Consider the following 11963-nt stretch of genomic DNA (forward strand, 5'->3'; position numbering starts at 1 on the left):
CGAGTTATCGACCCTTCTACACTTCATTTTTTATTTTGTGGAATTTAGTGATATTAAATGTATTTTGATCATAAGATTTAAAGTGTTCATTGCTAACCCTGAGATAACCTTTCTCCGTCACTTATAATATATGATGTATCACACCATGCTTACGATAATATCAATTAAAAACAGAACACGAGAAATGGGAAAATTCTTTATTTAAAGGCATCATTTCGTCCATCTACCTTTCACGCTATTGGAGCTGGCCCGATGGTGGTGGGAGGACCGATGGTGGTGGTGGGAGGACCGATGGTGGTGGTGGGAGGACCGATGGTGGTGGGAGGACCACCACTCATTCCGTCGCTACCAATAGCACCAGTAGCACCGGTTGCTCCAGTTGATCCTGTTGAGCCGGTATAACCAGTTTCACCAGTTTCACCAGTTTCACCTGTTTCACCAGTTGCACCAGCTTCACCAGTTCCACCGATTGATCCAGTGGTTCCTGTTGATCCAGTGGGTCCGTTTAATCCCAGTGATCCAGATGCACCAGCTGATCCTCTTGGCCCAGTTGTTCCGGTCCATCCAGTAAGTCCGGTTTGACCGGTAGCTGCCGTCATTCCCGATAGCCCTCGTGGCCCTTCAAACAAATCGGTTAAGCTCAGCAGAAGATATCCTGTAATGCAGCAAAGATACATACATAGTATATGTAATTGATTCTCAACATAAGTATACACTTTAAGACGTCAAACAACAAACAAATTATATCTAAAGACTATAACGTTTAACGATTAAATGGTGAATTAAATCATCACGATAATAGGATAGATTATAGAGTACTAAATAATACTCGGTGTTACGGTTTTCCGGGTTGGTTTGGTTTATTTAGTTTAAAATGTTATTAACAGCCAGGGTCAGTTAAGTACGTGCAATTGTTTGTAGGCGGAGGAAAGCTGGAGTAACGTGAACAAATTCACAGACTTACGGTTACTGCCAGGGTTGGATCCCGCAGCCAAGAGGTTGAGGGCTAGTTATAAAGTGTCGGGTCAACTTAACGACTCCGCCTCCCTTAAGTGTTTACCGGAGGACAAACAGTGCCTCATCGACGAGACATCTCAAGTCGTGAAACGTTTTCGTTTACTAATTCTAAATGATACTTCCTTTAGGGAAAAAACTTTTTAAAACATTGGATTTATTGAAATTATAAACATTCCAAATGATACTTCCTTGTAGCGTATAGCTTAATCATGATTACCGTGACCTGTGATATTTATTAAAACTTTCGTTTTAGATTAAATAATTTAGTAAAATACGATCATTCTTTACTTTTGGATTATTAGCTTCTAAATGAAATATATTATTTTATATTGTGCAGAATTACCAACGGATTTTTACGTTCGTGGATACTTTACAGTGACATTATAATTAAATGCAAGTGATCATTAGTTCGTTGCTGAGTTTTGTGATACCAAAAGTTGACTTAAAAATCCATGGTGGATGTGTCTTTAGGACAACCAAGCATTAACTGTGATTATCAGTAATTTTTTTCGTGTGTCATATTTATATAACATGTGATCTTTTTGAATGTATTTCACTGTGTCCTAGGTAAAGTACAAATAAAATGTTCAATGATATGATTATTGATGCTTCCAATGTTGATTTTTTTATTCTTATATGTAACTCAAATTGTTTGAACTTTACATGTTGCCTCCAAAAGGTCGGAAGCTATGTTATATTTGTGAAAAATATTTTTTTGAATATGCAAATACATAATATATTTAGTGCGTATAATGTTTTAGTGCGAGAACGGTTTAATGTACATGTATAATGTCAGGATATAATATTTGACATTGAAGTTCAAACTCTTACAAGATACATGCATGGAAATATTTTAATGTTGTTTTAGCACTAACATACTACCATTGTTTATGTTTTCACGTGAGAATGGCTAGACAGATTGCATTTTTATTAACTATGTTTGATGTCTGTAGGGACACAAACACCCTGAATGAAGGGGGTAGGAAACAGCTTGTTTATAATGTTACTAATGAGATTTAAGAAATAAGTAAGTACATTTTATATGCGAGTTGTACCTAGTGTAGGAAGCCAATGTATACGCTAAAGTCAGCCAAATCTATTTGGGTTGCTTCCCTTATATTAGAACTCAACGAGTATAACTTAATGTCTACCTCCAAGATGTGTATGTGGATTTACTACCATGTAAATTACATTGTTGTTCAGAGAATTCATAAATCTGTAACCGAATCCTACCTAGGTCACAGGTGCTTGCATAGAAAATGCGATTTAAGAAAAAAAATAAAAATTGATATGACTGGTATGTGTAATCTGTTAAGCTCAAGGTTGGCAACTCCGCCACGAGCGAAACGGCAGACCACTACACTTCAATCGACTAAAAAACACTTTTATTCAAACTGACACGTCGCACACTATATGCGACCGTCATCAGAAAACATTCATCTTTAACCTACCGTGCCACTCAATACGAATTGTTACATCCAAAACACAATAATCCGTGAAAACATCGCCGAATTCCTCGCTCAGAACGCCGTTTTTCAAACGGCTCCCTCAGCCTGTCCAGATTCTTCATTTACATACGGGGTTCAAAGGTCATGCGATTATATAATAGACTGTCACCAGGTGCACTTTTTGGGGTCATCTCGGCATACTTTATTTTACAGGTGCATGCACAGGACGTCGTTTGCGATATCACGGACTTATAAGATAAAATGTTTTAATGCCATGCAGTGATGATATCATCCTTTCCTTTTCTTCAACTGCATCATTTCGGTAGTTATTGAACTTCGTTTTCAATCAAAAAGATTGCATATAATGGTGCTCAATAACTTGTTGAAGACAGTTTGTTTGTTTGTTTGTTTATGTTTTACGGCCCATCGACAACTAAGGTCATTTAGGGCCAAACAATATACTAACATGTTTTATTTTTAAATTTAAAATCAGATAAAATTTGTCATTTTTAAAAGCATCCGTGTTGTATAGTTAGATCATTATGATAAAAAAAGTTGGTTAAAAATAGTAAAATATGTATATGTACGAATATATTATGTGAACTTTGTTATATAAATAGAACGTCAAAGACAGTAACGTAAAAGACATCAAAGTCTATAAAATAGATCGATTTCTTTCAAGTAGCTAAATATTGTTTTCGAATCCACGGAACTGAAAAGGGTTTTCATATCCGGGACTCGAAAGTATTTATCACGAATGTGCTTGAAATCGGAACATTCTATTAAAAAATGCTCCACTGAATTTGTTGAAGACAGGGCCGGGACATTATACGTATACCATGAACAAGCAGTATCATTTGAAATTTTTCGAAGTTAAAATTTGGATGGGGTAATAGCTGATAGTTGTTTGATATATTTTGATTTTGTATTGTACTTGCCATCTATTTAGGGCTATGCCTATCTTCAATTTAAAAAGAATGGACCCCTACATGACTAGTTAAAAACATATAGACCACACACAATACCGATAAGAATAAGAGGTTGTTCTGGGTATTCTGGCGTTAGCCCTGAAATACTATAAAAGTCTGGCGTTGACACAAAATAACCACTACTGCCCCTCAAGTATTCTCTTTTCTTTCTCATTTCAATTCAGTCATAATTCTGTAAGCATTTCAGCCAGCTTGATTATTATTAGAGTAGCGTTCGATGCTTACACACTCAATTGATGAGGTAATTCATCAATAACTTAAATTGTATATATGCGAGCGATGTAAAGTGGAATTAATGGATAATCAGTTTTACAAAGAATACTTTACAATGCGTTAAACTCTTTGTCACTAGCGGATTTTGTGGGAAATGAAAATAAATTGATGATGGATCATCGATCACACCGTACAAATCCTTTGGCAGATCTGAAGTATGATTTTCGTATTTGACGACGAAATGATATTTGTAAAATGTGCAGAAATAAATGAACAGGTCTGAAGTAAGTAATGTTGATACACATGTATACGTTCCAGTAACCTGATGACAGTCTTATTCGTGATTCACTTTTCTTCTTGTTCGTCCAGATTTCAGTAAACTGACAAAAGTTAATCAATAACTAAGCATTTTGTTCTACCTTTGTGACAAAAGTATGCGAATCCATTTCCCTTTTACCATTTTTTTCTTACTTTCAAGTATAAAATGTCTAGGTCTACTACGTGAATGTGATTGCAGAATAGGTATTCTTGACTTCTTTTGCTTTTCCTGTGTACTAGCGGATTCAGAGGGGGGGGGGGGGGGGGGGACCAGGGGGTCATGTAAATGAAGAATCTGGACAGGCTGAGGGAGCCGTTTGAAAAATAGCGTTCTGAGCGAGGAATTCGGTGATGTTTTCACGGATAATTGTGTTTTAGATGTAACAATTCGTATTGAGTGGCACGGTAGGTTAAAGATGAATGTTTTCTGATGACGGTCGCATATAGTGTGCGACGTGTCAGTTTGAATAAAAGTGTTTTTTAGTCGGTTGAAGTGTAGTGGTCTGCCGTTTCGCTCGTGGCGGAGTTGCCAACCTTGAGCTTAACAGATTACACATACCACTGTCATAACAATTTTTTTAATTTTTTTTTTTTTTTGGAAAATCGCATTTTCTATGCAAGCGCCTGTGACCTAGGTCTGTTCCGAGAACCGGGAAATCTCCACCCGAGTGTAAGAGATTGGCTGGTCAGAACGAAACTTGCCGAGTGTTTGATAGCCAAATTCTTAAATTCTTACACGAAAGTTGATATACCTGTCACGTACTTTTAAAAAGTCAAACATGGCAAAGTTTTATGAAACTTTTTCATCACATTTCCTTGAAATATGTGTCAAAATTGATGACGTTATCGATTTGCAACGTGGTTACGCTCCATAAAATAATGACGTTACGCAATTATGTGTGACTTAATAGAACATGCGAGCTGTCTTATTCCTATTCGGGTAACAAAAACTGAACTACACCTGTGAAAGTACGGAAACAAATAAGCATGATTATTTTATTATGATTAATACGTAGATAAAGCAATACACACCTAAACTGAAACTCATCACAGCTGAAACTGCAGCTAGCAATGGCGGCGTTAGCCTTGTCTCTGATGTTAGGAGGAAGCCTCCTAGAGTGGCCATGATCTGAAAATGAATAACATAATTTATGACGAGACAAGTCGAATACTATTGAAACAGCTCAGATATGAAACCTTACGCCAAAATTGCTGCAGAAGTATGAACATCCATTGCAACGATTAATAGCTTAATAGAAATTTTGATACAATACTATTATCCAACACATCTATACTGCAGTACATATGTAGATAAAATCTGAAGGTGAAAGTAGGGATAGATGATATCACAGCACATAATATCAATTTATGTTTAGAATATTTACAATGCGGACAACCATATAAAATATGATGATTCAAAGTCAAGACTATGTCACCATGACAAGTCTATAATAATTTCAGCTGACCGATCAACGTAGAATACATAGTTAATAATGTATTTCTATGAATATCTAGTTAGTTCCTTACTGGCTGATGTTTGCTATTAAAGAATGTTGTCATTCTTTTACGAAAGATGCATCCTTCAATAGTGCGAAAAGAGACGTCAAAAGAACATGTTATCAAACAAATCTACTTTAGAATAGGCGTCGTTGGTATTTTATTCCCCAAGTCGTTGTCCTATCACATCTACTGATTGATATTAATGCCACGAACTAATATATAGTTCAAATTCCTCTACATTTATTCAATATTCCCAAATCCCAAAATATATCAAATTTAGTAGATGTTTCATATTTTAAGTGATTTTCTCCGATTTCCTTCTGAGTTTCTATACAACGATCCATCACTAACTAGTCCTTGAAGAAGGAAACAGCTGTATGATTTATTTGAATATACACTACACAAAAGCAGCCTAAATGAAATTAAAATTGCCTAATGTATGAAAAGCTCTTTAACTGTATTTCATTTCTACAAAAATATAAAAGCACACAATGTTTAAAGTAAATTCATAGATATGCAAGTATGAAAATAACATACTTGTGTATTTGTAGAAATATAAACATGTGTTCTGAAAAAAATATGGGGGAACTTTTTTAAAGCAAATGTCATCTAAGAGGGTTGTATCCAAGAAGAAGGGTCCAGCTGCATAATATTTGTTTATTAATTATAATATTTATTTATTTATTTATCATTTATTTATTAATTATTTATTTATCATTTATTTATTAATTATTTATTCATCATTTATTTATTTTCATGTAGAGTATCTGTTACTAAATTAGACATATCAAGTTATTTTTACTTTATTTTCGTGTTGTACAATCATGTAATTTACACATATATATAAGATTACTTACCGAGCTGTCTGATCAAAATAAAATGCTCGTACGATCCGAGGCTGATGGCGGCGAGGACGTAACTGACAACTGTTATGCTATAGGGCTTGGTTTTCAAAGTACTGCTGATTTGGTGATCTGTCACTGTTCTGTAGTATACATCTCGTATATCAAACCTGATACCAGCATAAGTCTACTAGATTCCGATTAAATCATATGTATCCAGTTTTACAGAGTATATCTACATTAAGTTCACTTTAATTTTTTTTCAGCTCGTTAACAGTAGATATTCATTGATTAGTATCGCTTTTTATCACAGTTTTACAAAGTACATTTACATAAAGATCGTTTAATTTTTGAAATGATCAGCTAATGCAATACACTCGTATTATAAATGATGTGTTATGACATTCCTTGTGAAATTGTATGCAGCACTTTTTATCTCTTAATCAAAACGGCAAAGATTCTTATTTGTGCTGTGCGCGATTAATAGGAATAAAGGAGAAAAGTACGTGATATGTTATGGCAGGAAAAAGGATGTCAGTTTTAAATTTTAAAGTAAATATGCATTCCAAGAAGATTTACTGATGATAGGAATGGGATTGACTTTATAAAAAAAATATGGCTAACCTCCTGTCACAGCCTTGACACTCGACTCATCACATTGTGTGTATATATATATTGGGTGCCGTAGATCGTGAGTTCGAGGCCCGGTCAGGGCACGAGTCAAAAAGTTCCTTCGTCATTTGTGTTACTAAGTTATATACAGTGTACCCTCGACCTATCGCCACCCGAATCTACCGCCACCCTCGCATACTGCCACCTACACCCCTAGAACGGATTTCCCTTCTATATAATTCCCTCGTTAAGTTCGCCACCCTCGCATACCGCCATCCGCCACGTTCATAACAATACAAACGTCCCGAATCCCTATATATTACCCTCGACGATATCGCCATCGTGGTCCGTGTTTTTTCTGCGATCGAGGAACTCTTTAGTGTTCTATTTATAGAATTAGGGCATTTCCTTTTTCACAGGTAACTTAGTTATACGCTTGAATGAGTTTCTATCACTCAGGTAGATATATGTATCGATGTTTATATATGTGACATCTACACACAGGTATGGTTCGATTTGTAATAAAGCATGTCTGATTTCTGCTCAAGAAGTGTTCTTATTTATGGTATGAACGATTTAGCTTCGTCAGTCGAGATGGAAACTACGGAAGCTACGAAACGTACGGTCAATACCATGGTATTAACTCATTGTGTATTTATTAAAACGTTGGTACATCATTATCTTTTACTGTTGTAATTTCCATGATTCGTTATACCGCCATAATTGGCACGGACGAAATGTGGCGATATAACGAGGGTAGACTGATCATATACACTATGTGTTGGTGATCCGAAGATATTGATTTGAATTTCCTGTCGTAGTTGTACCGAGATAAATATTTGTAATATATGTACAATTCGTATCCATGTATGTAAATAAATTGCGATCCAGCTATTCATATCATCTATTTGACGACTTCCACAATGATCATGTCAGGGTATAGGGGCGACCATCACTGCGCCATTGAAACTTTTTTTTAAGAACGCCGATGTGGCGGAGCGGTATAAGCTGCGGGTATTTCTGGCTAGGTGATTGGGTACCGTAGATCGTGAGTTCGAGGCCCGGTCACGGCACGAGTCAAAATGTTGTCTTCCTTTATCATTTGTGTTGCTAAGTTATATATATATATATAACGGGTCGCCATCGCCCCCCACACCATAGGCGAGGAAGGTTTAGAAATATTCGACAATTTCACGTTTGAAAAACAAGATGACAGTTCAAAACTACAAACAGTACTTGACAAGTTTCGTGATTACTGTAACCCTATATAGATATTCGTAATAAACGTAAGTCGAAGGATTAAAAAGCTTTGTTTTGTTTGTTTGCTTTTTTTTTTATTATTATTATTATTACAAGCTAACCGATAATAAGTATTTATATAATAAAGTATTTAAAATGTTGCCACTATCCATCCATGTAATGAATATATAAAAGAAGTATTGTGTGACCAGTAGCATTGGATTCTAATACTTTTTCATGTAGGGAAAGCATGGTCTTTCATTGATATGTGCAGTATTTTTCTATCTATAGTTACATTATCTTTAACATTTGTCTTTCAAACCTTAAGCTACATGTAGTATTCCAAGCAACTCGTTTTCATTTGACAGAAAGTGACATTGACCTTTGGCATCCGAGTATGAAAGAGTACTGAAGCCATTGTGCAGCAACCAAATAAGAAGCCATATCACCTCCTTCTCTGGACCTCTTTTTGATATTGAGAAAAAAAGGGTTTAAACATTTAAACATTTTTGACGGCTGTGACCTTGAATTTTGTGTCACTTTCATCAGCATACTACAGGCCCAATACCAGGTATCTTGGCCTCAAGGTAATTCAGTTGAAGATTTTCAAGGTTTTTGTTTGCACGTCTGGCTCCAGTGGTCTTGAATGAAGGTAAAGGTCATTCATTAAACAAACCTATAGTAGCATTCAAGATTTGGGACCATCACTACAGAATGCATGTGTATTTGAATTGTTGAATTGTCCTTTTGTGTGTCGCCCTTTCTCCTTGGGAGCCAGCATAGTGCCTCAAGATTCTTAAACAACAATCAGACCAGCCAAATGATGCCCAAGACCAAGTTTGAAAAGATCCTCAAGTTATATTTAGCCATACAGAAGAAAAACAATTATATATATATGTTACAGAGACATGCAAAATATTGATGTACATGTATTGCAAAACAAAAAGCAAATTTTGAAAATCAACCAATTCTCAAAAGCCACTAAATATGACAATTTTTTAACCTAAAGGAAACTGAAAGAAATGAGAAGAAACTTTTGAAGATATTTAATAGAAGGAAGTGTAAAGACTCATGTGAGAGACTATAACCTTAGAGATATTATCAAAAGAAAAGAAACTAATTTTAAGTATACACATAAGCAAGTGTTAACTTTGTTATATAGGAGTTATATATCTGATTTATATGAATATGTCCTCTGCCCCAAACAATGGAAAGTAAAACAACCATAACAATAAAATGTTGAAATCTTACCTACATGAAAACTAAAATGGATTTGTAAAGTTTCTTTCACCTCTTTTGTAACTTCCAGATTTCTTGTGACTCAATAAAATAACCTATTCCATTTTTCGCCCACTTTCAAATATCATCAGATGTATATAATGATGTGTAGAACAATTGGAAACAAATATCAGAATGGCAATCTGCTAGAATAAGATGTACATGTATATGAAAGAAAACAAAGGGACACAACTCTTCAAGTTAGTGAAAATCCAACCCTTAATTTAGCATTATGATCATATGTCATTAGAGAATGTGTTCCTAAACCAAAGTCAACAACTGTATGAGAGCTTGTCAGTGTCTAACTTCCGGTGGTAGGGCAAGAGGAAACTCTGAATACTCATCAATTAGTCTCACCAAAGGTCTTTGAACTGTTAGAAGGTGAGGTTGCCAGATCTATTGATTAATAAAATCTGACATCCTGTGTATTGAAATCAGAACAAAAGTAATGCAGTATATGTCAACAAGTATTTTTGGATTGATACAGCAAAGATGTTAATATGAATGTTTAAAAAAAAATATTTCTTATTACTGCAAACACATACATGTATATTATACAATTATTTCAATTACAGATTTGGGAAATGAAAGAAATATTTCTATGTTCGAGTGGATTCAAGAAATATATAACACAGTAGTATTCTAATGAAGAAATTAATTAATTGTGAAAATGTCACAGAAACATGTCAACAAACAATATGGTGTGGAGCGCAATGTATTTTGAAAGCTAAATTCTCACTGTAGTCAAGTTGTCAAGATGAAGAATCATATTCTTTTATATATTTACATGACTTAAAAAGTTGTTGCAAAGATTTATCAAACAAAAACAAAACAAATCCCCACAAAAAAAAAAAAAAAAAAAAAAACTTTACACAGATGAACTTAATTTAGACAATCAAAGCTGGTAATTGTGTAAAATGAACTTAATTTTACATCTTCATACCGTGCTTACACAGGCCATCATTCAGAACTGACTGAAAAAAAAAAAACATGCTATTCTTTTTAAATTTGTTGTTGACATTTCTCTGATCTTCAATAACCAAAGTTTTCTTTTTTAATTTCACATTTTCATGACTTAGACTAATAGGCCAAATACAGTAAAAACTTTGTCTCTACTAACCCGACTGACCCTTAAAAAAATCTTGAATGCTTTTTTCCCAAAAAAATTCAGTGTTTTTATTGTTATGCAAATACTTGATAAGAATGTGTAGTCCATTCCTGTTTAAACATCCGGGTCAGTAATACAAGGTACATATACATAATATTTGGGGAAATATTCTCTGTTTTTATATGATCAAATGAAAGATAATTGATAACTAACTTCTTAACCTAAAGGGAAAGACATACTTAGGTTGTCAGTGCTGGAACAATTTTTTTAAAAATTAAGTTTTTCACATTAATACCACATGGATATGAGACAAACACGAACATACCGCAGACTCCTGAAACATGTATTAATGCACACATTCATCACACACATGTATGTCACTATCGGGGAAGGCCGTCCATAATTATAAAGGACACCCGCTGTTGAAAGGTGGGGGGGGGGGGGGGTTAAACAATACATAACCAAACATTTATTTTGATATTGAGTATATGTGTGTTGGTTGAGCAGAAGAGTAGTTATCCAGAGTTTGCATGTTCGATCCGTATGTGGAGGCATTGATGGAAATAAATTTTATCATCCTCTCAGCCAATTTGGGATTATTTCATGAAAATGAATAAATCATCGATCAATGACCAGGTACATAGCTCAGTGGTCGAGTGTACATGTAGTACTGTACGTTTAGAGTTTGCAGGGTCTCGAGTTTGAACCCTGGTCTGGCTACTATCTTTCTCCTGTTACATATTTTGCGAGCCTGCAAATCCTTGTTTAAAGCATTGGGAGGATGCTAAAGCAACAGGATATCCGAACCTGTTGTCTTTGGGTGTGAAGACTTGATAAAAGGAGGGAGGAATGTTGCGAAACTGGACTGGGTTGATCATCGGCGACCAGATAGCTCAGTGGTATATTGTTCATCTAGAATTTGGAGGGTCCTGGGTTCGAACCCCGGTCTCACTACTACATTTTCTCTTTCTCCTGTTACATGTCTGTTTACCTATGACTTATTTAAATCTGTGACACATTTGATACATGCACATATATGTCCGTTTTTGTTGTTTGCATAAACAGTATGATTAATATCCAAAATAAATATAAAGATTCTTTCCCACTTTCAAAATAAGTTTATTGCTTTAATGCTTTAAAATTGAGTAAAAATGTCCCTAATTTTAGGTAAAACCCCCTTAAAATAATCATCAATCTTTGATATTGGTCTCCTGAAAGTATGGCATGTATGCCGTTTACTCTGTAACCCATGACCAGTAAACCTGTGACAGGTTGTGAGTCATAGAGAAGAAAGACAGGTTATGAGCTCGAGTCATATGGTAAACATAAGTATGAAGTCAATACAGGGGGTGGAGACGCAACGTCCCAGAAGCAGAGACGTGTATATCATATGCACGTC

The 11963-nt window shown here is 35.1% G+C and overlaps 1 protein-coding gene across 1 annotated transcript; it reads right to left on the reverse strand.

Moving 5' to 3' along the window:
• Positions 1–230: 230 nt before the first annotated feature.
• Positions 231–5111, reverse strand: LOC117332981 (sericin-1-like). Its single transcript, XM_033892071.1, has 2 exons — positions 5018–5111; positions 231–655 (listed from the first exon to the last, which is right to left on the reverse strand). The coding sequence occupies exons 1-2, from the start codon at positions 5109–5111 to the stop codon at positions 231–233; spliced, it is 519 nt and encodes a 172-aa protein (XP_033747962.1).
• Between the last annotated feature and the right edge of the window lie 6852 nt (positions 5112–11963).

Source organism: Pecten maximus, chromosome 8 (assembly GCF_902652985.1).
Source record: "Pecten maximus chromosome 8, xPecMax1.1, whole genome shotgun sequence".
Classification (NCBI taxonomy): Eukaryota; Metazoa; Mollusca; class Bivalvia; order Pectinida; family Pectinidae; genus Pecten; species Pecten maximus.

What these genes read in the sequence shown, in the direction of transcription:
- LOC117332981 (XM_033892071.1), bottom strand. Translation starts at nt 5,111, where the DNA reads ATGGCCACTCTAGGAGGCTTCCTCCTAACATCAGAGACAAGGCTAACG. An exon ending in TGTGATGAGTTTCAGTTTAG is followed by an intron (nt 656 to 5,017) that starts GTGTGTATTGCT and finishes GCTGCATTACAG; the next exon opens with GATATCTTCTGCTGAGCTTA.